Genomic DNA, 27,558 nt, shown 5'->3' with positions numbered 1-27,558 from the left:
TTTGAAAAATATAACCACAAACACTTGATAAAATAACAAAGAAACAGTTGAATCCTGTTCAGCCGTACCCCGGATTATTCGGACTTTCGGTAGGAAGACCATTTCCTTGTAAGTCCGTTTATATGGCACATTCTTGACTCGAAGGGATATCACAGGGAGAAATGTCAAGTAACCACAGCCAAGAAGATCATGCTGATACCCAACCAGGCTACAAGTGGATACATTGTTCGCGGAAAATTTTTGAAATTTCATTTTCAGGTGGGAAAAATTCTCAGGAGGCTGTATGAATTCGAGGCTGGGATTACGCCAACAAATGTCAATGTACTTCGTTGCCTCAGGAGAATTGCATAGCTGTGAAAATTGCAAAGGATTCTGTTGATATCGGAGAAAGATGGGGGTGTTGGACATCCCAGCACACCGAAGATTGATTAGAGAAGCAATTGCATTTGACAATTCGCATGTGTAAGTAACCAATATTGTATTTCCCATGTCTCAAATGAACAGCTGCAGATGGCCTCCTGAGCAAGTTGATTGACTGAGTTAGCCGTGATTTTGGGCGTGCAAAATGCTCGTAAAGTGACAAACTTCCTTTAATTGCTATCTTGAAATCTCCGTGGTGCATGTACTATACGTATATAGGTACATGGCTACCGATTGTTGGCAAGAAATTTTAAACCCTAATTAAATATACTCGTAAGACACTTTCCTCTTACTCCCTAATAGTCTTATCTTCCTGTTTGTATTTGTAGACAATAATAAAAACATATCCACCATGATCTGCAAACAAGAACCTGGTTGCCAGTATGGCAGCTGCACTCTCGAGGAGTGTTTTTGAAACTATACTTTTGAACACCCTCTTGTGGGCGTGGTTTTGGCTTGGTTTTGGGTGTTGCTCAAATCAAAAAGTTTTTGTAAATCAAATCAAATCAAAACGTGTTGTAAACAAGGCCCCTTGGAAGCGAATGGAGCAGAAAATCTTTCGGATCCTCTTCTAAATGATTGCAAAAATTATTCTGAAATGTATTTTTAACTACATATCAGAATATTTTTACTATTTTATTAGCCTGCGTTCCAGACGCCAAATAAAAGTATTGGGTCAAAATGCACACTTATCATAAATCTATCTTGCATTCCCAGTTAATAGCTTGTGCACTCCTGAGATCTCGTAAAAACTGCCATGAAATCCAGGCCAGCCTGGTTGCTTGGACCATTACAATTATAGTGTTGTTAGCAAGTGAAACAGAGGCCAAAGCAATTTGTAATGGGATAATGGGCTAACTAATGGCTCTAAACAATTTCAAGGATAAAAACAAATCTGGAATAACATTATGATTGTAATTAGCAAAATTTATCCAAGGTCCCAGTCCTATTAAACTTTGAGGTTTTTAAGAAACACCAGGGACCAGATAGCAAGCAGCTAGGGCTGTAGCAAACCCAGTCATCTTGATTTTGTGGGCCAGGCAGTAAATCCCTTCTTAAGAAATCAAAGAGGATGCACATCTTAGGCAATCCACACTTGTAACTATTAAAAATACATTTCATAGATTATAAAAAAATGTTTATGGTCTATTTTTCAACCATGTAAACATAAAAGAAATCCCTCTATAGGCAAAATGAAAATAAAACAAATTGAGGAAAAGTTGTCTTGACTACCTGGTACAGCCTTAAACCGAGACATGGAAAGAGCCCCTTTTCCTGTTGTAGGGGAAATTAGTTTCAATTAGTCAGAAAAGCACCTATATATTTTGGTAGATAGGCAGCTTATCAGCTAGAAAGATTTGAGATAGATTTTGGAGTGTTGCATGCAATCCTGTATTCAGGATCGTGAAAAGACAACTTCAATTCGTTGTTCAGCCCCTGTACTTTTAGACTGGACAAAGTTCCTTGGGCAAAAACACAATATCCATATAACATGATGGCTCACGAGTGTTAAATTTTCCTTAGAAATCTTTGTTGTAATAATTGACTGAATTTACAATACCACATCCATAATAAAAACTAATTAATCATTGTGTCAATCATTAATTTCATTAATTTTACCTTGAATATTTTCAGTTTAAATTTTGGGCATTCAACCCACCAAAGGTTGCTTGCCAGAATGTTCCACGGATTGATGCATGATGGGGTGCAAATAGGCCGTTGTATATTACATAAGCATTTATTTGTATCAAAGATTTCCAAGCACCTCTATTGAGGATATTAGTTTAGAATGTTTCTCTATGCTTTAGCCACAGTGAAGAATATCACAGTGATAAAAATACTGAACAGCATGCTGCTGCAAATGGAAGACCACGCAGGCAGAGGACCCCTAAGCTTGGTAGAAAAGTCTTTGGCTCTCATGAAGTGAAGAGAGGCAATGGTGTTAGAAGACAAAGAAGGAATGAAAATTGTAAGCAAACTTTTTATGCTATTTAGCATCAAAAGCTTGTTATAATCTTTGTTTGGTGTTGGCTTCAGTTTCAAAACAATCCTAGAAGTTAACTGTTGTCTAATTTAGATTCCAAATAAGTTTCCTTCTAGCCAATTCTAAAAATTATTGAATTTTACATTGAAAGGAATTTTGCTTTTCAATGCTAGTTATTAGTTTAAATGGCATACATAATTAGGCACAATAACGAAAAATGAATATGAAAAGAAAGATGATATGATTTCAAAAAACTCAGAGCTGTAATTTTTTTTTATTAAATGACTTCACTCTACTTCATTTATAGTACAGCACATATTATATTTTAATATTTTATGTTTATATTCATTTAGAGTATACAATTTTATGTATATGCTCTATTTTTGCAGTGTTTTTCTTATATTCATTGGTTGATGGAGTCGACCCAGACGAGTTGCAAGATGAAGATGATATGAGAATGACTGCCTTTGGAGAGCTTTTTGCAGATCCAACAAAAATGAGGGTAAATCTTTTTGTTGGCTTATACTTGAAAAACTGCATGGATAGGAACAGCCTGTACACAGACTAAATATCCTGGGGAAGAATATTGTCCCCGCTTGCAGGAAAGACAAAGGGGTGCTTCTCTTTATCTAGACATTCAATAAAAACACTGACAAAGGAGTTTAGAAGTATCCCCAAACCTCACCCCTTATATTGCTAATCATGCAAAGATGCCTCAATTTTTTGTTCCAGTGACCTTCAAACCCATAAAAAGCAGTTCTGAACACAGCATAAAAAAGCAATGTCCAAACAAATTTAGATAATGCTTACCATTTAACTGTCCACCTTATATATTGCAAAAGTAAAACTTTGCTGTATTAATGTTGACTTCTGATAGGCATGGGCTGAGTTTATGGTGATGACAGAAGAGGACCAGATATCTTTCCTAGATGCATCTAATAAAAGTAGAAGTAACAGAAATAATGACGATGGAACTGAGGAATCTCATCTAGAGAAAGGTAAAAGATAACATACATAGGTCCTGTCTGCCAAATTTTCGGTATATTTTTACCTTCATAAGTTTAACAGAGAAAGACTTGACAACATGCTTGATTTTTTGTACCTTAACATCCAAGATATTATTTTAGCTATGCTTCCATACTTTGACAGATTATGCAATTTAAATTATCTCATCAAAAAATAACTGAATTACCCTCCCCTCCAAAAAAGCACCCTTGGTGCATATTCAATACACCAATTCTTTAAAGTTGCTCATTACAGAGGATTTCAAACAACAAATGTTTTCTTATTTGATATGCAAGAGGAAATTAAAGAAATGATATATGACATTTCATATCCATGAATAAAATTATTTAAATAAACATCATTCTGTTAGCAAATGTTAGCTATCCTTTTGTGAAAAACTAAACCAATTTTTCTTTCTGAATGAGATAAGGAACATTTCCATTGGATATAGCCACACTTGGTGAAATTTTTTAGGATTGAGATTTCTCATTGGTATCTTTTCTCTGCAGACCCTGAATGGGAGAATCAAAATTTTGTGAAAATTAACAAAAACATTCGAGACTTTCTGCGAAGTGAGGATCTTTCAAAGGTGATCAAAGTATTTTTATGAATTATCTTTGTAATGTTTTTTAACCTTAATATCTGTACTGCTCCATCTGATTGGCAGAAATATTGACTTTGATTCATTCTATTCTAGGAATCTCTAGCTGAGTATGAAGAAGACTTGATTACTTCATTTTTTGAATCTGCATTTGATGTGCTTGTTTTGGATGTGCCATCAAGGTAATCCCCTATCAGATGGTTTCTTAAGCTGAAATTGATTGTGAATCTGATCAAACATAAGTAAATAGTTTATAAACCAATTAAAACCACTAACCTTTAAAATATTTTACTGTGCTGCTTTTCCACAGAAGGCTTTATCAGCCTGAAAGAAGAATAAATCAAAAAGTTTGTGGTAATTTAGAAATGCATTGAATGCATTCATCAAACTATAGGTAGTTTCTTTGGTGCTGCAAAATTTGGTAGAAAAGGTTTCAAATAGAGTTAAGACCCACATATAAGAAACTCACTTATAAAAAACCTTAAGGCTAAATTTGTCAAAGACTGCTGAAATATAAGAAAGATATAAGAAACTGCTGAGCTTAAATTTTCTAGTTTCTTTCAAGTGCTTGTGTAGAGCAAAGGCTTGTAAAATAGAATAAATTTAAGAAGAAGTTTACCAAAAATAAACTAGAAAACAACTTGTTTGATCTAAAACAGTCGTTAATTTGTGCCAAAATGTATAAATTGCCATTCTTGTTAATTAGATTGAAGCAATCATATGAAAATTCTTGCCCAGATTGCTTGTTTTTCTTGTAATGGGAGGTAATGTTTTTTAGGCATTTGTTCTGAAAGGTAAGATCACTACCCAAGGGCCAGCCCAGTTTACTAAGATCTATACAAAGTACAAGTAAATGACTAAGAATGGATTTTTTCTTTTTAAGCTTTGATAGGATGATGATTCATGGCCTTTGTCAGTACATGCAACTGCAAGCTTCAAGTATGTACCTTAAGCTGTATCATATTTATTTCTAAGACTTCCATTCATTCATTCCTTCAGATCTGAAATAAAGTTTACTTTTTTCTAATTAAATGATAATGATAATTTTGATTTTACTCAATGTAATTGGCAGCCAAAACAAATTTTAGAAGTTGATAGGGAATATAAAACCAGACAAATATTTATTAGAATGCCCTAAATATTAGCAAAGGAATGATTTACTAGATAGCGTTTTTTAAAGTTAAAAAAAGCTCTCGAATTTTGTGCCTTATTAGGTAAGTGTTTTCAAGTGCTTTACTGGTATGAGTTCTTGCTGGAAACAATAACAGTATACAATATTTGATTTTCTTATTCTTATTTCGTATACAAATTGTTAGGAATTTCTTATTTTCAATCCAGCTTCTTTTTTAGCACATAAGTTCAAGAAAAAACGTCTCATGGAGATTGAAAATCAGGCTTCTCCACTCACACTGCCAAGTCAATTACTATCAAGCTATTTAAATACAATCCATAAGTAAATTGCAGTTTAATGCATTATTTCGACATAATGATTCTAGTATATTTTCCATGTAATGAGTAACTATACCAGAATTTTCTTTTAAAAGATCCCTGATTTGTTTGAATTTCTTTGCATGTGAATTCTTCCTTGTTTAGGATTTATATTTTTGATAATCCTCTTAATCCATTTTCAAACGAATCGAGGTTTGACATTGCTCTTACATTGAGTAAGCCTGTTGGACTATTCAATTCAATTTTTTCATATAATGCTTCCTAAATATACAGCTGTACCCCATGAAAAGCAAAAGTTTATCAAGCATGGGCCTCTAATAATAAAGAAACAGTAGGCTGAAATCATTACATACAAGCTACAGGCAGCATTCAGATCTTTACTTGCAACTGACAGCGCCACAAGTGGTGGGTGACGCCGAAGAAGTGGCGGAAATCAAGTTTTACGAGTAGCAAGGCAATTTCTTGTTTGAGCCGCCGTTTTCTTCTAAAAAATGACTGACTTTCGTAGAAGATTGTCCAAGCCATAATGAATTGGCGGGGCTGAGGACGGTTCGCCTATTCCACAGGTTATGGAATTCCGACTCTGTTTTGGAGCCCCCTCTGTCCAGGGCCAGCGAAAGGTATTTTAAACTGGAAGGGCCAAAGGATTTTAAAAAAGATTTAAAAAAAACACACTTTGCTAGATACCAAAATGGGAGGAAGGGAACAGGAAAAGAGAAGAGCGTTGAAGAGTCTCCCAACAATCACGATAAGCCCCACCCAAACGCTTAATTACCCTCATCAGAGCAAAGGGACCAACAACGCCGTGTAGAAACCCAAAATACAGAACTCCTGCTGCCCTATATCCCAAATGTATCGACAAATGCACACAAGGACCAACTACCAAAATGAATGCATGTCAAATGACACCCAAATGGTAAAAGACAATTCGGATAAAAGTAAAACCCCTAGCAAATCAAATTCTACAACATCCTACGTGAAATTATCCGCATTTAATGAAGCTTAGTTTAGCAATAAAAAATGAACACAAGTATATCAACTGAAGAAAAAGATTAATCGTCAACTCAAAGGAAAAGATTAAGCAATTTCCTAACGTTGGGGTATAACTTTGTTAAATCTGATTGTAAAATTTTTTGGGAGTAAAGTGCTTCTAAAAAAACTCTTCTAGACCTGAAAAAACTAGCAAACTTGGCTGTTCAAAACGATTTTTGATAGAATTCAACATTGCTCCTAAAATTTCTCAAAGTACAGAATGCTTTGACCTTATTTAAATACACCTGTGAAACAAAATATGCGGTTACAACTTTATAATTAAGTTTCTTTGGAGGACAAAATAATTGATAAAATCAGACTTTGAAGCTTTCTTGATGATACTTTCAAAAAACAAGTCTGCCGACTCCTCGTTTCTATTGTTCTTAATAGATTTTCTTCCTGGCAGTTCCCTTGCACTTAATAACTTGTACTCCCTCTATCCGTAACAAGTTTGTCTGTTAACAAACAGACCTTGTGGGCCAGGTTAAGGCTATAGAAAAAAAACTAAAACTCCTGCACAAAATTATTCTGGCTTTGGTTTTGCACACTGATCTAAATCATAAATCCAAGGTCCCACAATGGTTTTGATAATCAATTTTTCAAAAACTGCTGCTTCTAGAGTGCAACGTGTAAGGCACAACTTGGATAATGATTCGATTCCTTCGATCAATTTCCCATCAGTCTTATTTAAATGTTTAATTCTGGTCAATGTTCTAATCAATATTTAAATGGTAAAGCAGAATGGTAAATTACTTTTTACATTTGCCTAATAATTTTGCTTTGTTCTGCAGAAAAGTGGGGGCATGGCCCCCGGCTCTCAGTTTCGCCCGCCCTGTCTGTCTCTATTTTAGATCCCTTTTTTTCTAGTTCTTCATTAAGATGTTTCTGGAAAGGAAAAAGCAATGAATGCGTGTGCCATGAAATAAAAGTTTTTGCCAAGGGGGGGGGGCATGGTACCCCGCGCCCCCTTCGTCAGATGCCTTGGTGATAAGTTTGTTACTAAACATAACAGGATTTAGTTTTCTGACAACATTATTATTTTCCTTTTTATAATCATCTCCTAATTTTATTTCACTTTTCATGAAACAAATTACATCAACTTCTTAATATCCTAATTGTGTTTGTAATCTTAACTGGTAACAAGATCTGGTTTGAAGGGAAAGGTAAGTAGGTGCATGTATGGATACCGAAAAGAGACATCCCATTCTTTTCTATAGTTGGCCCCTCTTATATACGATATTAAGCCGGCTTTGGTAATATAGTCGCAAAGCATGCTGGTTGCGCAAGAGCCTTTAAAAACAGCAGTCACTTATTATGACCTTGATTTTTTCTGAAGTAATGTATCAATTAAGAACCTCTTAACAAGGAATGGACAAGAAATAACTTCGATATTAATGCTCATGTAATTGGTTTCTGAATATCAGCTACAAACAGATTGACATATAAAATATTTAATAAACTTCATACAAAATGTAAAATGCAAACATATTGCTTAAAATTGCAAGGGAAAATGATATTCTCTGAAATACTTATTCCTTAGAACATATGGATGGAAAAATTAGCTTTGCAAGAAGAATGATTTTTTCATTCTGCGAACGGAAGCAATTGATATATCTATACTATAACATTACGTTATTTTGGCAAGCGATGCAATGGCTGATAAATTTTCTGATGAAAGATTGAAAGCAGGGAGTTTTATCAAATGCTTTAAATGGATAGGTTTACATTCCAAAGCGACAAGTACAAATTGTAAAAAAGTTTAAAAAACAATCGCAAAACACAACGAGAAAAACAGCAAAATAAGAAATGCACGAAATCTAAAAATCGTGAAAAAATTTAAGCCATGATATGCGTATTTTGTTTTAAAGGATCAGTTCAGCATTTGACTGTATTGTCAGTGAGGCACTTGAAGCCATGCCAAGAGCCAACGCATCTCCTGCAAGTTGTTTCAACATCTCTTGCATCATTGATCATTGCATCGGCAAGTGCAGCGGTGAAGACTTTCTCAGTTGATTTTGACAGCTTGTTGGCGAAAAGCCCTCCACTTCTCTGAATGTATCGGGTGAAGGGTGTCTTGGGCAATGGCCTAGAAAGTGGTTCGATTTTCAGTGTTGGCGTCATGTACACATTCTTCCTGGTGATTCCGATGGCACTGAAAATTCCTCTTTGGAAGTCTTTGAAGTTGAAGTCATTGAACACAAACAGCGATGCATTAGCTTCGTATTTAAGTGCAAATTTCGTTTCGTCAGTTGTAGGACCGAACCAGGACGGAATGTATGTGTCAAATTTGAACAAGATTACCATCCTTGCTGCGTCTGGTCTGAACGGCTGCCTTGTGGCTTGTAAAATAGCTTCATGGTAATCATTAATGTCGGTCTTTTCCCCAATGTAAGCCATATTCTTGATTGCAGTGGCAACATCATTATCAGAAGAGAAAAACTTTCCATTGAAAGTGTGACTTCTTGATCCATAAGCGCCTTTAGCTGCAGCACCGTAACTGATCAAGGCATAGCGAGCGTCGTAACCAAAACGGCGCAATTTCTTGTTTGTGTTGTACAACATCGAAGCAATCGTTTTCTTATTATTAATGGCACTCTTGCGAGCAGACATCAATACTACAACGTCAATAGCTTTCTTTGGTTGCACAGTGAAAGTTTTTCCCATGGTCTTGGAGCCTGCCACAAACAAAGCAGTAAACATTAAAGAAACGAATCATCTCAAGTAATACACCCAGATTATAGCCCGGATCATTCATTAACAAATCAGTTTAAAACTCGCTGACAAAATCCCATAGAAAAATTACGTTCGATAAGGACAGCCGTTATTTTTGCCTTGTATCCAGGTACCAAAGGCCTATAAAATATTAAAATGTCCACCTGCGGCTAGATTATACCAAAGCATGATGTTCAATACTTAATCCAGCAATGGCGTTGAAAATGTCTTTACACTTACCACATTCCTTGGTATTTATTGGGTAAATTCCACGCATCTTCAGAGCAGTTCTGTATGCAGCGACAGAATCACAGAAAGAAATGCTGTCTTCGCAATCGGCAGTGTCAATTTGGCAGGTCTTGAGGAAAGACAGAGGATCAACAGCGCTGAAATATCTTGCAAATGGTGATGATTTCGACTTGAAGAGCTCGATGCATTTCTCTGATGGTGTTTTATTGCACATAGGTGGCTCGTTATTTGCTTCTTTCACGTAACAGTCACTTGACCTTGTAACTAACCACGAGTTAGCCAGTTGCTCCAAAGAGTTGGTAATCTTCTGGTTTACAAGTTTTAGATCATCGTAGATTTCTCTGTTGTTTGTACCAAGAAGGCCTGATGGAAAAACCAAATAGGTCAATGAAAACGCCTCATAATTTCAGAGCGACGTATTTTTCACAACACAATCGACTTCCTCAGTTAGAAGAAATAAAATAGATAATGCAAATTACCTTGGGATTTTCCGTAATGCCATCCAGAAAGTTCTATTGAGCAGAGGAAGTGCTTTACATTGCATTTTAGTGTAACTCCGTGCTTGAACTCGCACTTGATGTAGTGTCTGTATCTTTTGCATGTGACGCCGTCAGTTTCAATTGGGATTCCCCTCACTCTTTCACTGCGAGTAATACCAGCTTTAGTAAACTTGATAGCTCCCTCAACTACACCAGATTTGTCGATGGAGATCTTGGCGTCTGGTGTCTCAGCGATGATCTTCTCTGCTTGCGCAAGAATGGTGAAGTTGCCGTTTACAACATCGCGTGCCAAGAGGTAGGTGCAGGTGCTTTTTGGGTGTTTTGGAAATTCGTAGTACTTTCCATCAAATGTCATTACGTGTCTCTTACCATAGATCATTGCGTATGCTACGATTTAATACAAAATATTAGGCTAAAACAAAACAACTACAGAATTACGTTAAAAAGGAACTTTAAAACAATCTTTCTTTCAATGAACGTGGAATAAAATGATAATTTTATCAATTTAAAGCAAACTTACTTCTGAATGGATCAACACGTTTTTTCAATGGGTTGAAAATCTGGTATAAGAATCGCATCTTTGACTTCCTAATAGTGCGATCCAACATTATCTTGTTCCATTTGTAGAATCTGAAGAGCCGTTTGGCGTATTTTCCTAAAATGCCAGTGTGTACATCTGTGTAATCCTGCACAACCTTCATATCATCTTTGGTCAGGAAAATCTTTACCATTTCTCTTGTAATCTCAAGGAATCGGTCAATGTTCTTTTTGAAAGCATCTCTCAGGTTATCTTCTAGCATACTGTACGTTGCAGAAACTCCTGCTCCTCTCAGAGTGATGTAATAAGGCCTCAATTTTCCCCAAGCCTCCTCGAAACCTTTTTTTGCAAGTCGCCTGATGAAACGAGCAAATCTCTCCGTTTGTTCAAAATAAGGTTTGATTTCTTTGATAGCTTTCTCAAAGTATGAAATGGACTTTTCGTAAGCCTCTGGAATGCTTTCAGAGTCGAGAACTGCCAAGACGGCTGACGAAGTGAAGCGGTATGTCTTTTTGGTATTTTCCTTAATGTCTTTTGCTGCTTCTTCGAAAATGGTTTTCCAGATTTTGATGCTTAATCTCGTGATCGATTTAAATGAACCCTTCTTTTTCAAGACCGAATTCTGCACAATTGACCCAATACGTTTTCCCAACCTGGTATGGGCCAAGAAGCTCTGGTTTAGATCGCTACGAAGTTCCATGGTCCTGGCCTTGAGTTCAGCGAGCAAGGTCTTAGAGATGGCCATTGTCCTGGCTTTAACCTTATCAGTGTATGTCATAATGGTTTGCTTGGCGTTATTGGCATGGTGCTTGAAACTTGGAGTGATCTCTGGGTGAATGAAGCTCAGACTTACACCACTTTCGCCAACTTTAACAGTGACATATTTCTTGATGTCAGGGACATAATTTCTCATCTTTTCCAGGGTACTTCTCAATTTATCCATGCTCAAGTCCAGCTTATCAGCGTAAACCAATGAACTGTGCACTGCCTTCAGGGATGTTTTAGTAGCTTTGATCAAGTACTTCTTGGCCATGACTGGAACTTTTGGTACTGAGCTCAGTATCATCTTGTAGCTTCTCAAAGCAGCCCCTTGAAGGTCGTAGTATCTAACAATGAATACAATGGTTTCGTTGACTTCATTTGCAATGAATTTAGCAGCACTCACTGTTTTCTGTACATATGGTTGTGCATAAATGTGATACTTGTTAACGACCATTTCTGCAATGTCCTTGTACATTTTTTTGGCATCACCTGGTATTTTCATCAGCTCTGCAACTGTCTCACCAACCGTCATCTTCATTGTCTTTTTCATTGTGGCTCTCAAGGTTGATTCCATCCACATCTTTGTTGCTTTTGAGGCAGCCATGTTCTTAGCTTCGACCATTTTCTCCATTCCCTTTCTGAAAGCTTCTTCAAACATTTTCATGTATTCAGCGTATCGAAGTTTGACTTGTTGCAAGACTTTTGGGTATTCCTTCTCAATATAGCTTTGTGCGAATGCCAACTGTTTTTTGGTAAAGGCAATGTATCTTTCTTTGCGTTCATTCAGTGCTGCTATTGCCTTACCGTAGTATTCAATTGCCTTGTCCAGAAATTCAGTCATTACTTTTTTCTTAATGTCTTTGGCCTTCTCAACAATATCTGCAAGGGTTGTCTCATCAATCAAATCGTTGAATTTCTGCACCATTTCATTATATTTGGCAACAATCTTTGCTCTTGACAATTTCGTAAGGTCCATCACGTATTTGACAGCATTCTTGTAAAGCAGGGAAGCTTCAAGTGCTCCATACTTAGCAAGGTTTTTCATTTCGACGACAATCTCGTGGCTCATGATTTCCTCCGCAATTTCAGTCCAGATTTCGTTTGCGAAAATTGGGTACAATGGTGACATTTTCCATTGAGCAACAATCTTGTTGTACTGCTCCTTTAGCATCTTCATTTGCTTTGCGCAGAACTGTGTGCATTTGTCCTTCAAATCACGTGGAAGGGTCTTGATCATCCTCACAAGCTCTTCGTACAGTTTCGTGCCCTTAGTTTTAAGTGTCAGGTAAAGCTGTTTAGCATTGTCATCAGTCACATCATGTGCAATTTCCTTTGCTGCACTCACAACGATGGCTTTTAACTCTTTTAGATCGTACGACATTACTTTGTAGATCATGTTTTTCAGCATTTCAATGTCTTTCCAGAAGCAGGCTACAGGATCCGCTCTGAAGCAGGTAACTTTTTGTGTAGCTAACTCTGGGATGTCTTTAGTTAGAGCAACAGCTCTTGCAATGTAGGGTCTCATCTTGTCTTGCAGCTTTCTTGCAGTGTAGACAAAGCTTTCTTTACCAGTGCTCAGAGCAGACATGATTTGCTTCACAGTTTCATGGTCCTTAAGATCCATAATCTGCTTTCTTAGCTCAGCCACTTTAGGATGGGTCTTCAAATCCTCAATTCTAGATTTCAATTCCTCAATCTTTTTCGCTACAAATTCCGACAACTGCCTTAGGATTTCTTTAGACTTAGTGAACATCTCAGTTTTGACCAGTTCTTGATATTTCGGGTTTTCTTCAATCTGTTTCATCATTTTCCTTGCATTCATGAGCATTTTCTTGTACTGAATTTCCAGCTCTAAATAACCTTTTTCGTACATTTCCATTGCCGTTTCCTTGACATATTTGTAGAATCTCTTGGCAAGAACTATCGACCTTTCATAGTAGCTTTCCAACTTGGTGTTAAGTTTCTTCAAGTAGTTTTTCAGCGCAATGAATTGTGGGTTGAATGCTTTTATTGTTTCCTCCGCAATCATAACAGAAGCCCGCAAGCTTTGATCTATGATGCTGACAGCCTCCTCTTTCAAAACAGGCAACACTTCTTTTTCAAATGATACTTTCATCTTCATCACAAATGATTTGACTTTGGTGTAGTTCTCTTTTGCGACCTTTTTGATCACATTCTTGTACTTTTGAGCCATTTCTTTGAACATACCTTCAACTTTCTTGGCCAGCTGCCTAATGCTGAGGTACTTGTTGTTTTCGTAAAGTTTGATAACTCTAGCATACATCTCATTGTAAGCATCAATTGACATCTTTTTCATCGCATTATACATTTCTCTGGTGTAGACAGTTACCTTGTTGTAGAGCTGTACTGCCTTTGGCTTGAATTCTTCATTGAACCACTTCATACCCTTGACTTTGACGAATGTCTCGATTTTGTTTTTGATTTCCTGAGCCTTTCTTAATACTTTGAGTGTCAGCTCACTTGTTTTTTCATATTGTCGCTCGGCCATTCCATACATGTCAGTGTAAGCCTGTTTGGTGCCACCATAAATCTCCATACTGATCTCTTCCCAGGTCTTGTCTTCATACTTCTTGTAAAAATCAGTCATTTCATCATAAAGCTTTTTGTATTGAGTTGCCAGTGCTCGTTTCACTTTCTCGTAGTTTTCTTTGGCTGCACCGTAGACAATACCCTTGTATATTTCATAGACAACTGCACAATCATCTTTCACCTCATCGTAGACGAGTTCAGCCCGCTGTTTGACAAGGGCATACACAAGCTTCAAGGATGCAATGTAGTCTTTGTTCATTCTCTTTGAAAACTCTACCAGCCTTTGTGATACTTTCTTATAGAAAGCAGCAACCTTCTCATAGCTCTCTGAAACAGCCATCGATACAGTCTTCTGGGCTTTTGAAACAGCAGCTTCAACTTCCAAGTACCACGTGTCAAAGTCTTTCTTTGGAATAGATTTAACATATTTGACAATAACTTCCAGTTCTTTCATGCCATCGGCTAACTTTTTGTAGAAAGCTTCAACAGTTTCTCTGGTCTTCTTGAACGCCTTGACAACCGACTCTGCAAAGTTGATTTTCTTGGCACGCTCGATGACATCATTAAAGGCTTTGTTGACTCCATATCTACCAAGATGATTCAGAAGATCCATATCAGCCCAGGCTTGTCGCAGTGGTGTTGCAATGTCAATCTTGGAGATTTGCTTCAAAGCCTGAGCCAGTTCCTTTACCAACACCAACGAGTACTTCTCTGTATATTTCAAGCACTGGATAACCATTTCCTCAACGGGTCTGGACATGGCAATGCTGGTCAGGTCAGAGATGACTTTCCACATCTTCATGCTTCTATCCTTCAACGTGGCAATGATCTTCTTTCGTTCGGCCACAATTTCTTTGAGAGAGTTGACAGTGGATTTTATTGCAGCTGTAGACATGTCTATGGTCGCTTCGGCCATTTCTTCAAGTGTCATTGAGGTCAACTTCTTTGCAGCTTCAGTATAATGACCAACAGCAATGGCAGTCTTTGCATACATGGAGATGAATCTTAACTCGATGAACTTACTCAGCTTTTTCATGTAAAAGTCAAAAACCACGCCAATCTCCTTTTCCAAAAGACGAATGGCCCTGATTTGCTGCTTGATATCGTCAAACAGAGGTTGGATAGGCTTTACTAATGGCATTGCAAATTCTTTCACGACCATCCAGACTTTAGTAGCAATTGCCTTGAGTGGTAGATACAGCTTGTTGAATTCTGCTTTCAACATCATCCTGACCTTCTTGACAGCCTTCTCTACCAAAGGACCAAAATGTTTCTGTGTAGAACGTGCTATTTTTTCAATGCAGTTGACCATTGGCTGAAAGTATGTCTTTAGCTTTTTCACCACTTTGGTTAGCTTTGTTGCTTGCTTTCTTCCATACTTGATCATTTTAATACTTGCTGTTTTCAGCTCCTCTGGAAGATTATTCACCGTTTGCTTGATCTCTTCCAAATAGTCCTTGATCTGACGGTTCATTACTTCGTATTCCATAATCATCCTGGTTATTTCTCGTGCCTTCTGCTCAAAATCAATGTCCCTGATCATTTTCACATATTCTACAATGATGTTGTAAACTTTGGCATCAGTGAAAGGGAACTTCACGCTGCGCACATACTTTGTCATATCAGCAATGATTACATCCATCTTTTTCGACATATTCTCCTTGTATGACTGGATAATTCTTTTTGTCGTCATTGTAAGTTCTTCTGCGATCTGCTCAGCTGTTTTTCCTTGGATTTTGAATTCCTTAGCAAGCTTCCATGCCAACTTTGCGACAGGACGTCCAGCTTCAATAACTTCTTTAAGAGATTCGTATGTTGCTTTTGTCATCTTCATTCCTTCTGCCATTGCAAATCGTGACACCTCAAGTGCTTTTAATGAAACTTTCTCCATCCTCTTCATCATCATTGGAAGATTGTTATGGATTTCCATTAAGCCATCGCTTGAAAGCTCCAATGCCTTTTGGACCAAGCTAGCACTCTTTTCCAAACCTTTCACAATGACCTCACCCATTTTGTCCCGGGCTGCGACAAAGTCGAATTCATCGAACTTCTTTTCGGCGACACGAATCATTTTTACAGCCTCTTTGCCAATGTTCTCGATGGTTACCATGCTGAAGGTCTGTCCCAAATCCTTGGCTTTTGACATAATTTCAGTAACTTGCTTCATGGCTTGTCTTGCAACTGGCAAGATCATATCCTTCATCTTTTGAGCTGATTCTTTGTTCCAGTCCAATGCAAATTTGCTGACAGTTGGAGAAAGCTCGTATTTCATGGTAATTTCATTCACCAGCATTCCTTCTGCTTCTCGTTGAACATTCAAGGAGATGATACGGTCATCAATAATCTGCATTAATACATTTGCAGAGAGCTTTGGAGCCAAGTTCAGTTTGAATACCAAAGCATACAGATCCTTGTTGTAGGAAACACTCCATCCAACTCTGCTCTTTCGGTTGAAGATGTGGAATCCAGCAGCATAGTTGAAAGGGTCAAATCTGGCATCTAATCCCAATCTTTGTCCAAACAAATCAGTGCCAACTGTTACCTGTTTTAAGTCAGGGTTCCACTTTCCGCGGAACACCATTCTCATGTTCTTCCTTAAGAAATCGAAGCTAAGCAAGGCAGTCTGTGTTTCCGTGTTGTATCGGCCAACAGTCTCCATTCGCAACTTTCCAAGGACAAATATGTTGGCTACCACTCTATCACCTTCAATTACTGCTTCAGTTTTGAGAATGGACCTCTGCATAACTACAAAGTCGATTGAGCCTTTTTTCTGCCTCAGGATGCCGGAAATCTTAAAGAGGCTGGTCTTTCCAATGTTCATCTCCAAAGACAGCGTGGGCTTGGTGAACTTCAAAACGGTTTTCATTAATTCCGTCATGACCAGTCTATTGTTGATATTTCTCTCCACACCCAGCATGACACTACCAATGCCAAGGGCCTTGTCGAATCTCACAAGCAGTTGGGCAGTTCTTCCAAGAATTGTGACATGTGTCTTCAGCGTCTTTTTCTGACTGTCATATTGGGACCCAACAGCAAAGTCTTGTTCGAATGCTGACAACTGAAAGTTGAGACCTTTCAAATCAGTCTGATCTACGTAGGCGGCGACAGCATCGAAAGTGCGCTCAAAGTTGCGCCAGCTTAATTTCATATCGGTTTTCAGCTGCCATCCATTGATCTTGTTTATTCTACCAGAAAGAGTAACGAACATCTTGGGCAAAAATTCAATTGAGACTGCAATCTTTTTCTCGCCCTTGTAGTAAGTGATCATGTGCTGCAATTGCCGCCCGGGTAGATAGTTAACATCAATTGAGAGCTGTGTCGATGCTTCAGTGTTGCTGAAAACTGTCGCCAAAGTTGAACGCTTGTTCTTCGCATACGTTGCACCAATGATCATAGCATATTCTGATTTGGTTTCTGTAGACAGGTTCTCATAGTTGACATCAAACCCATAAGTGAATTTTTTGTTCCACACAGTCAAATCCCAGGTCAGTTTGTATGCCTTTTCACTGTCACCCCAAAGCAGAACTTCCGTGGTTTTGCTACCAAGCAAAACAAATTGTTTGCGAGTGACTGCTAATTCAGTGACAAAGAGATGTTCGTTGAGTTTGTTCATGCCATATTCAAAGGCTGCTTTAGCAGAGTAATCATATGCGTCAAACATAGTCTTTATGCCATATATCGAATCGGATGTCTCGAACAACAATGTGTAGCTGACTGGCAATTTCTTGTTGACCCAACCTTCTACAACGATACCACGGACAGTAACATCATTTTTCATGAGGGTGGAATACTTGGCTTGCATCTTAAGCAACTGACCAAACCCTTTAGCTTCAACACCAAACAGTTTTAGCTGATCACTTTCAGGCGTCGAGAAGATCCTGGACATAACAGAGTGCTTCAAAGTAGACATTGTCAGTTTCAACTCATTGTCAAACAAGCTTTTGTAGGTCATCTCCAATGCATTCTTCATGATTTCCTTCTCCTGTACAGTCAAAACGGAGCCCAATGTGAAACTATCAGCAGTTGTGTCCAAAACAAATGACATTGCTGCTGTCTTCTTCATCACTTCAATTGACCATGTGAGCTCTTTGTTCTTTAATGACAAGCATGTCTTAGCTGGTCTCTTTTCGTCAAAATAGGCGACAACACACGCTTCCTTCCTCAAGCTGCCTTCGTTGTTGTAGCTCGCTGTCAGCCCGACTGCTCGTTCCTGGAACTTCCCTCCCAGGTTCATACCATGCCATCCTGATCGTAGGTTACTGTAGTCTGCAAAGATTTCTCCACTCTTGCCAAAAGCAGTGGCAATAAATTTGACTTCGTGTCCTTTGCTCGTGCGGAAATATCCCCAAACAAGCTCTACTGGCTTAGATGAAGATGTTTTCACGTTGAAAACCAACTTCTTCTCAGCATCTGTATTAACGATGCCAGTGTAAAAGGAGACTCTTCTCACATTGTTGTATGCAAAAGCGAAATCAAAGCCTTTTTCTGTTTCTGTTGAAATGTACTGTCCATCAAACTCTGCTCGCTGATTGAACTGATTTGAATCGAACCTCATGCTGATCTTTCCGGTTACCGGCGAGTATTCAAATTCTCCAGTCAAGTGTCGTTTAGGCCAGTATGTTGTTCGAGTGTGGAAAAGGTAAGACTTTGTCGGGGACTGTTTTCTGACAAACTTAGTAACGTGTTGCAATGTGTACCAATCATATGATGCAGACATCAAAACACCCATTTCTTTAGCCAAGTAAGAAGAGCTGTTGAAGTACAGGAACCTAGCACTGATCGGTTTCGGAGTGAAGACATTTGTATCAAAGTTGACTTCAAATCTGTTCGTGTTGTTTTGGTAAGTGATCTTTAATTGTGCGTTGCGAGCAGCCTCAGTGCTTCCAATAGTGAGCTCTCTGATGTTGCTTGTTTCCTTGTACTTGATGCTTCCAGACATGCCACGGCTGTATGTTGCACCTGGCGTCCCTACTTGGAAAGTACCAATAAGTTCACTGCCTGATGTTATTTGTTTCTTGGTTAGAGATACGAGGAACTGATATGTCGTCAGCTTGGGGTCAGCCTTCACAAGTGTCAAGCCAAAGGATGCTGGGCCAGAAAGAGGGTAGTAAGGGGCTTCATAATCACGGAATGCAACTGGCACGGACACTCTTGTGCAAAGGCCTAGGCCGAGAATCATTGTTGAATTCATGCAGAAATCTGGACTGATGCGTCGTTCTGCTCCCTCGATCAGCTTGATGTCCTCGTTAACATATGTGAAAGGAGTAGTGCTAAAATAAGAAAATGGTATTGAATTCATATGACTAATCGCATTGGAGATGCCTCTTGGAATTTAAAAAAAAAATCAGAAGGAAAGTAGAATTCACAGATCCAAAAGCTATGAGACTTAAATATCAGGACTCGGGGGGACTTTTTAATTATTTCATTTCAGCGGACATCAAAGATATTACAATGAGTTTTACTACAATTATGAGAATTGCATAAAATTAATATCGTAAACGAAAAAGGCAGGAAATTTCTTGCGACCGAGTCGTTGTTACATGACGACTTAGGTAATTATGAATAATAATTTTTTCTTAAGTACTTCGTGCACTTACGAGATGTTGAAGAATTCAATTGGTTTTTCTGGAGCATCAACATTGATTTTGAGCTGTTGACCTTCTCTGTACAAAACGGAGCCTTTTACAACTTGTGACGTGTACATTGAAGAGTTGACAAAGATACCAGTATCAATGTAGTGACTGTTGACGCCCATCTGGCCAGATACTTCAACGACAGTGCTAAAAAACAAAGAATCATTTGTTACCAGGGATATTTTAAGGCTTTCATAAGCCCATTGTTAAGTCGGTAGGTATTAAACAATTCCAGCTTTAAAGTTAAATAATAATAGGGACAGAAGATCGCTATGATCAATATTTGTGACCCATTAGGAATAAGAAGCGAAAGAGTTCTCATTTGAAAGAGCTTCAATATGAACCTGCAAGAGTGCTTGAGGCTCTTGTAAAACAATACCTTGGTTTAATCGATCCTTTGACTTCTAGAGCCATAGGTCCCCAGAACATGTTCCTGATGTCAAACTTTCCATCAATCTCAAGAGACCCAACAGCAGAACCAGTAAGTTTTAGTTTCAATGGCAAACCAAGTCCAGTTGGCACGGTATGTGTCATCTCAAGGAACATGATGCTTTTTGTGAACGTTTTGTGTCCACCCTTGGCGACCTTCAACAACAGCTCTATCACGTTCATGTTATCGATCTCACCTGCTGCCCATTGTAGATCATCGTAGCTAAAGACTCGCATTTCATGACCAAGAACTTTCATTGTTAAGAAGCCATTAGGCTGTCTCTTTCTCTTTACCTTGATGGGGAAGAGTATCATGCAATTACAGGTAATAATTCTATTTTCTGGATGTAATAATCTAATGAGAGAAGAAATTAATGGTTTCTTATTGCTATTATGAAATGCCACTGGCAAAATAAAAAATCCTGACTATGTTACATAGAAAGAGAAAGAGCTGTAAAATTTGGCATTAAATGTGGAGAAGACCATGTCAGTGAACAATGCAATATGTTTATGATCATTTATGACATCCGTAAAGAATATTACAGATCATGAACTGGTGCCATATAAAGTTTTTATTTTCTTTCTAATTCCCACGGGAGGGAGCATGTCTCGAATTATTTGTTTATTAGTTTATTAGTTTATCAATTGTTCATTTAAAAATACACACCTTTTGGTGAATGTCGTTGACGGTACTCTCATAGCCTTGATCAACACTGCGCCTTGACCTTAGTTTCTCCAAATCTTCCTTTTGGATGTTGACGTTGAAAAATTTCATAATGGTGTCATCAGGGAAGTAGCCGTATGGTCCAAAAAAGTCCTCAGCAATTGATTCGACTCCCTCAATTCGTGCAGCCATTTCAAATACCTCAACGGGAACATCAAGGATATTGGCAGACATACTGACAAGCGAGCTTCTTGGGACAAAACTCTCAGGGTTGTAAATAAGATGACCGTTGACAGTAGCTCCTGACTTCAAATATTCGGAATAAATTGAGCCTTCGAAAGCTTTGGAGAATTTGGTGAATGAAAGATCAAAGTTCTTGAGTTCTTTTCCTTCGAGGATCTTGGACAAAAGTTCCTTGGTCCTAAAAATTTATTGAGTTGTCAAATAAAATGTGAAAAAAACTAGCAAAGACATTTTCTACATGAACCAAAGATGAATCAAAAAACCCTTGTACTTGAACTTGCCTTTTTTACTTAAAGCAAGATGTAAAGCTTCAATTTGATAAAGAGTGCCAAAAGGTATTGGTCAGAAGCATCATATATCAAAAGCTATGAACAGCATTGCTTAACAGAGGCATTGAGTTCAAGGTAATTAAACTGTAATTTGATAAATGTCATCGTGAATTTTGAAAAACATATTCGATTTGGAGTACCTGGCATTTTTGGGGTCTGACGATTCCTGGATATTCTTTATGTGAGACCATACAAATGAGCCAACTTGTTTGCTAATCTCAATCTGCAGCTTGTTGACCACTCTGACAAGCGTACTTTCAGATGGGCAGTTCATAGCAGTAATGTATGCTTGGATCCTCTTTTCTACGTCCACATTGATGTCTTCGTACATCTCTAATACCATTGCCTGAGCCTTCTCGTTGCATGGCATGCGTCTAAGTGCATCAAGAGCTGCAGTAGTGACATTCATGTGCTCAGCTGTCATTGCGCATTTAACCAGGGTCTCAATAGCCTTAACTGGCTGGCCAGCATTTCCGATCGCCTTGATAGCCATAAGGATCTCTTCAACACGTTCATGATTTTCTTGGCCTTCACAGCTGTTGCCTAGTTTTGCTTCCAAGAAAAGTTCAGCAAATGTGACTGGGTTGGACTTGCTGTAAGCGCAGCTTGCAGAATCGAGTTTGCAGTAACGGTTCATGAGGATTCCCAGCGAAAGGAAAGCCTGGCGACTTGGGACAGTCTTTGCAATGTTAAGAAGATCACGAATCATCTGCTTTGTTGGCTTAGCAACCAAGGAGACACCTTGCAAGAACATATTTCTGCATTCACCAGATACATCTCCACTGATGATGACATCATGTACAGTTGAGACACATGTCGGGGTACCACAGTATGTCAAGGCATCAAGGAAGAATTGCCTGCAAAGAAAAAAGGTTTTTAAAGAATTCGCAGTGAAAATATTGCCTTATATATAAAACTGAATATTGCTTGATACGAGTTGAGAGAAATATCTTTATATCATCATCATTAAGAGATAATCATTTTTCTTTGCTTTGGATTCTCACCTGTAAGCACTCTTCAGATTAGCATCACTTGCATCGAAGTTAAAGTACTTGTCCATGACAGGTCTCATTCTCTTAGTGTCAAGCTTCCTTACAAGATTAACCAACTCTACAAATTCGTGTGCAGAACTTTGCTTGGCAGAGAGGCTTCCCATTTTGACAAGAGAATCCATGACTGAATCGATTCGGCTCACAATATAGTTGTCTGGTTTCATGGACTCCTGCTCATGACCATAGATCAATGTGACGGGATTTGATTGAGATTCTGAAGGAAAATATAATAAAAAAGCTAAGCATTATGGGATTAATTTCATTTGAGGTACAGTCCTTGCAAAAATTATTGCAATAGCTACACAATATTTCAATGTTCCAAGAATTCGATGATTGCCGTTGGAGATCTTGGTTACACCAGCTTGTATTCACGTATTTACACTAGCAATCAACATAACATTGCATCGTAAATTTAGTTTTCGTGTATAGTAAGCTCCTGTTCCATTTGGCTTTTAACAGATAAATTTTTGAATTCTTGGGAAGGGATAATTAAGGTACTATATTGAGGAGCATTATAAAATAACCATGTTGAATGTCTTCACAGAACTGAATGAACCATCATCTTCACAGATGGCCAACTTAAGCGAGACTGACAGAACAGGAAGCATCAGACAGCTCTGAATTGTTGGCTTAGTCAGCATAACTCAAAATCAAAGAATAAAACGAGCCTGATAAAAGATCATGGACTACCAAAACTCACTTGTTTCAACAGCAAATCCTGCTCTTCCTTTTGTGCCTTCGAGTTTCAGTTTTTGTGTCACTTTCGTGATTGCTCCAGCAGGTTTTTTGTATCCGGCTGAGAACGGTCTGAAGAGATGGCTTTCCTCGCACTCAACAGCAATGATCTTGTCCATTTCTGTGATGTATTCGCATACACTCTTTGAGTTGAGCGGTTTGATGGGCTGGTGATAATGGAAAACAAGAGTTACAAACAGGTAGAACTGTATCTATTCATGACCTTAAAAACTGACATATAAATTATCATCTATGCTAACAGGCAGATAGATTAAAGTAAAATTTGGTATCAATTATATATTGCTTCGGAAACTTTGCTTTCGAAAGTGTGATTGACCAGTACGATGCAATTATTTTATAATGGTAAAAGATATATGCAATAAATGGTGCAGTTTGATGACATAATTTTTGATGCAAATTATAATTGAGATAATCTACGACATTAAGCTATAACACTGACCATCTTGCTGTGCGCAAAGGTAGCAGTTTGCAGTCCAAGCTCATTGAGTGCACGGTCACTGCATTCTGAGAGGTCCTTTGACTTAACAGTAACACCATTACTCTCAGTGATCTTGACTTTGCACTTTCCGTGGACATCTACTTCCTCTTCAGCATCCTTCTGCAGCTGCAAAGTACTAAGAATACCTCTCTTGATGTTCAAGATATGGAGTGACTCCCCAGCAGCGGGGAACAATTTGTTGATTCTTCCTCTTGATGTCTGGAAGACGAGGTCTTGAGCTTGAAGCTCTTTGGAGAATTTTCTAGACTCTGGAGCAGTCTGAAAATCGTTGTTCTTGCTCTTCACAAGGAGCTCAGGGTTGTTCATCTGAAGCCAGAAAAAAATGACAAATTAGCAAATAAATCGAAGTAAATCCTCCTATCAATAGAGGACGGTGATAATAAAAAATCATCATCATCATCATTATTGAAAATTATCTGGAAAATATAACCTAAAAGGTAGGAGAAGTGTTACGAGAATACCCTCAAGGTATAACTAAAAATGATGAGGCAAAAGTTTTAGTTGTCCCTTTGATGTTTGGTGTGCTCGGAAGTATACCGTAAATCCTCGAATTGCCCCCCCCCCCTCGAAAAAGCCCCCTATCGAAAAAGCCCCCCCCTCGAATAAGCCCCCGCCCTAGAACTACAAATTGTCAATAAGGCCCCCCTCGATTAAGCCCCCACTGCTACCGTAAATTCTCGAATTGGACCCCTCCATTTGATGATTGTTGCCATCTAAGGTTGCCTATATGGCGTTTTATTGAATTACCACAAGAAATTCATACTTTTGGTAGTAATTAATTGAATGCTCATAAAGAAATTTCTACTAAAATAAACGAGGTCTTTTAATAATGTCTTCTTAATGTCAATAATAATTCTATAAGCCCCCCCCTCGTATAAGCCCCCCCCCCCTCGAATAGGCCCCCATCCAAAAATATCAAAAATAATTAAGCCCCCCAGAGGGCTAATTCTGAACTGAGACCAAATTACAGAGGTTTGATGGGGCCAAATTACAGAGGTTTAGTTAAAAATAGAGTTTTGTGACGTCAACACTTGACAACTTTGTTGGTTAGTTACATACCTGCATGCGGTATTTGCATGCTCCAAGAGGATGAATGTAGATCACTGCCTTTAACTTGAGACCTGTACTGTCCGAAGTTGAGCCTTGTACAGTATTAATTGTCTCACCAGCATAACTGAAGATGCTTGTAGCATCGTCTCTCAGTCGAGGGTCTATAAAGACAATATCTAATTACAACACAAGGCACAACAAATTTATATAAGAAAATAGTTTTAAACTTAAGGGCCGTTCACCTTCATAGATACCCAACCAGAGGAGCATCTTTTCATGGTTATCCTGTAGAGTTTATGATTCGGGTGTGGCTTGGAGAAAAATGGGCTTCTGATGGCGTAATAGTACAAATGTGTACTTAATAGAAAAAAGTTTGAAGGTCATTAGAAGGGTAAGAACTGTCACCCCTACTGTACTCTGCATGTTCCAACAATTCATTTCTGCTATGTTTTAGAGACATAATCCAAAGAAATAAAAACGTATGAGCACTTCTTGTAATTAAAACTTATGAAGGGAAAAAGCAGCTTTGAACACGGCTTATTTTGGAGTGGGGTGTGGTTTTAAACAAACTTAAAGAAGCAAAGGCCTTGAAAGCAAAGTTTTAATCGTCCTTGAATCAATTTTAAAGTCTCAAAAATCTGTCACTTTGTAGAAATGTTTGGCATTTAGACAATTCTATATTTTAGATAAGTGGGATCAAGACATAATCATTTGGGTGTGGTTTGGATTAGAGAAATATTGTTGGCCTTTATTGGTGTCGGGTATGTAAACCTATGTGAAAGCAAACCATTGGCTCTTTACATTTAGAGGTTAAAGGGGAATCTAGCCACTCTACCGCTTGCTATGGTGCGAAGAAATAGCTTCAGGTTTGGAGCAAACGATTTTAACAAAAGTGATGAGCACATCTTTATAAGAAGCATGTTTTGTAGAAATGATGTGGTCGGACAAAACAGATCGGTCATTTTTTTGTACACAAATCGCAAACTGTTAGAGAGTGACGAAGCACTTTTAAAAATATATTTTGATCAAAAGCTCCCCAGAATCACACCGGGATTCCCAAGCAAAATTAATTCACTTTATTTTGGAACGTTAAGCAAAATTTGCTTGAATAATCAAAAGCGGGAATCATTAAAGCTGTCTTAACACAGATAATCACAAAGAGAATTGTTTTTCTAATCGAATGATCAAGCTATCGAGTTACCAGCCATCTACTGTAATTTTCAAGGTACGCTTCCTCTATTTTAAGCTTCGATGGGTAAGAAAGCCACACCCCTGGTAGTCTTTAACCAAACTTAGAATATGTGCAGCAAATATAAATGTCAATGGGTAATTGCTGGTTGTAGAGAGCAGAGACAGTATGATTCTAAAATATAAACTACAGGTATGTGTGTCTAGCTGACAGGTAACTCGATAGGCAAGTCAAGCTCCAAGCGCATGTGGTCGCTTTTTCTTTTGCTGGTGGCTTGAAAGGCACATGCCAACAGTAAACTAAAGACAGGATGCACAGTGGAGGAATCCTCTCTTTCAGTACAAAGAATATGGCATCGTGGACAATTGCCTCGTTTAAATCTTGTCATCGTGAAAATATGAAAGTTGTGAAACACTTCTCTGCGTCAAACCAAATTCAGGGTAACGATAGAAAAATGCCACTCTTTTCCGTAATTGAGACTAGAAAATCTTTGGAAAAGTATAAAAAAGAGCTAGATATCCCATGCAGAATTCAAGTCATCGTATCAAAACAATTTTCGATACTTTTCAAGCTTGGAAGCATAAAAAACATATGTTTACATGTGCCAAAGACAATGAAGTTCAGATTAATATTCATTGCTTCCTAAATAAGAAGCCACTCTTTAGCAAATCCCCCTTTCCCGCCAAAAACACAAACCCCTTCTCTTCCCTCCAAAAAAGCAAATCTTGTTTACAGGAGCTTTAATCAGAATGTAGAATGAATAACAAGGGCTTAGTCGTAACAAAAACATTCTGTTTCTTGAAATCATGGGACCTCGCAGCCGGTCACGAGATGTTTTCGAACTTTTGGGTGTGAATATCGTTTTTCAAGAATACAAAGGAGTTCTATTCTTAAATTTGAAATAGGAAAATAGTAATTTGCATACAGAAGTTGACCACAAAAACAATTATTCAGTACCGCAACCCGTGACTCTAGAAATCAGCTGACTTTATTGTCTCGAGATAATATTTGCTGAGGGGATTCCCTTAAGAGGATTCCGAAAACCGAGACCAGCTAAGCACACAAATTTTTTTTCATAGCGTTCTCGGTAAACCAACATTACAGAATTCCATCACTGTTCACTCCATCGCATTACAGAAATCAACCAGTTTTTATTCATGACTGCCAAACTAAGGGCTTTGGACTTGCATAAACAAGCTAAATTTGTTTCGGCCCTCAAATTACGATGCTCAAAATTGGAAATTGCAAATTTTAAAATATGCTGCAAAATAACGAGGGAATAAGCTATTGTTTAAATTTCAACAGAAGAAAACATCCAATACTAGCACGCTTTAAAATACAAAGCATTAGTTAATGGAGGTAAATTAGAGAACGTGTGAAGAGTAAACCGAATGAAATGCAATTCGAGAAAAAAAACTCACCAGAGCAATCATCTTCCAAGAAGTAGGCATTGAACGAAGTTGTATCGAAAAATGGAGCTGCATGAAAGAAGCAAAGAGTTGATTAGAGATGGGGACAGTTAAAAGTAAAACAGAGAGAGGGGCAAAATAATTGGCTTGTTTCATTATTGCTACAGGCTCTCGGGGCAAGAGCCTTTCCTCAGGTACAGGCATGCAAATCGCTATTAAAAATAATAATAATAGTTAACAACAATAATCATATAGATAACAATGATAGAGTGCTTCTATGATAAGGATAGAAAGCTAGACTCACCAGAAAGCGCCCCGGTGGCAAACAGCACCAAGAGTGGGAATTTCATTTTGACCGGAATCCGATCTCTTGCCCAGCTCTACTTTGAAAGTGGCAATACCTGGCTCACTTGCTGCTTTTATCTACTTCTCCAGTACCAAAGTCCGATATATGGACTCTTGACCATCAACGAATTATCCTAAGCTTCTGATTGGTCAATTAT

The 27,558-nt window shown here is 38.1% G+C and overlaps 2 protein-coding genes across 4 annotated transcripts; one reads left to right on the top strand and one right to left on the bottom strand.

The window, feature by feature from the left end:
- The first annotated feature begins 147 nt into the window (after window positions 1–147).
- LOC135695035 (R3H domain-containing protein 4) lies at window positions 148–8,187 on the top strand. Of its 3 annotated transcripts, none has more exons than XM_065213973.2 (8): window positions 148–462; window positions 2,235–2,389; window positions 2,794–2,906; window positions 3,282–3,402; window positions 3,919–3,998; window positions 4,107–4,192; window positions 4,894–4,949; window positions 5,349–8,187. In XM_065213973.2, the coding sequence occupies exons 1-8, from the start codon at window positions 392–394 to the stop codon at window positions 5,465–5,467; spliced, it is 801 nt and encodes a 266-aa protein (XP_065070045.2). In that variant the 5' UTR covers window positions 148–391; the 3' UTR covers window positions 5,468–8,187. The 3 variants fall into 3 exon arrangements, with proteins under 3 accessions (XP_065070045.2, XP_065070044.2, XP_065070046.2); XM_065213972.2 differs by having other exon boundaries at window positions 193–462; window positions 2,229–2,389; XM_065213974.2 differs by having other exon boundaries at window positions 234–462; window positions 2,229–2,389; window positions 5,361–8,187.
- On the bottom strand, window positions 7,883–27,506 carry LOC135695017 (uncharacterized). Its single transcript, XM_065213950.2, has 14 exons — window positions 27,360–27,506; window positions 27,068–27,124; window positions 24,467–24,618; window positions 23,348–23,713; window positions 22,853–23,054; window positions 22,105–22,366; window positions 21,241–21,957; window positions 20,532–20,949; window positions 19,815–20,158; window positions 19,400–19,582; window positions 10,473–19,072; window positions 9,932–10,339; window positions 9,444–9,815; window positions 7,883–9,166 (listed from the first exon to the last, which is right to left on the bottom strand). The coding sequence occupies exons 1-14, from the start codon at window positions 27,403–27,405 to the stop codon at window positions 8,367–8,369; spliced, it is 12,927 nt and encodes a 4,308-aa protein (XP_065070022.2). The 5' UTR covers window positions 27,406–27,506; the 3' UTR covers window positions 7,883–8,366.
- Window positions 27,507–27,558: the final 52 nt, after the last annotated feature.

Source organism: Rhopilema esculentum, chromosome 8 (assembly GCF_057945365.1).
Source record: "Rhopilema esculentum isolate cy_ngs chromosome 8, ASM5794536v1, whole genome shotgun sequence".
In the NCBI taxonomy this organism is placed as follows: Eukaryota; Metazoa; Cnidaria; class Scyphozoa; order Rhizostomeae; family Rhizostomatidae; genus Rhopilema; species Rhopilema esculentum.
Note: the sequence above shows the minus strand (reverse complement) of the source record. Positions and strands in the feature narration are given on the sequence as shown.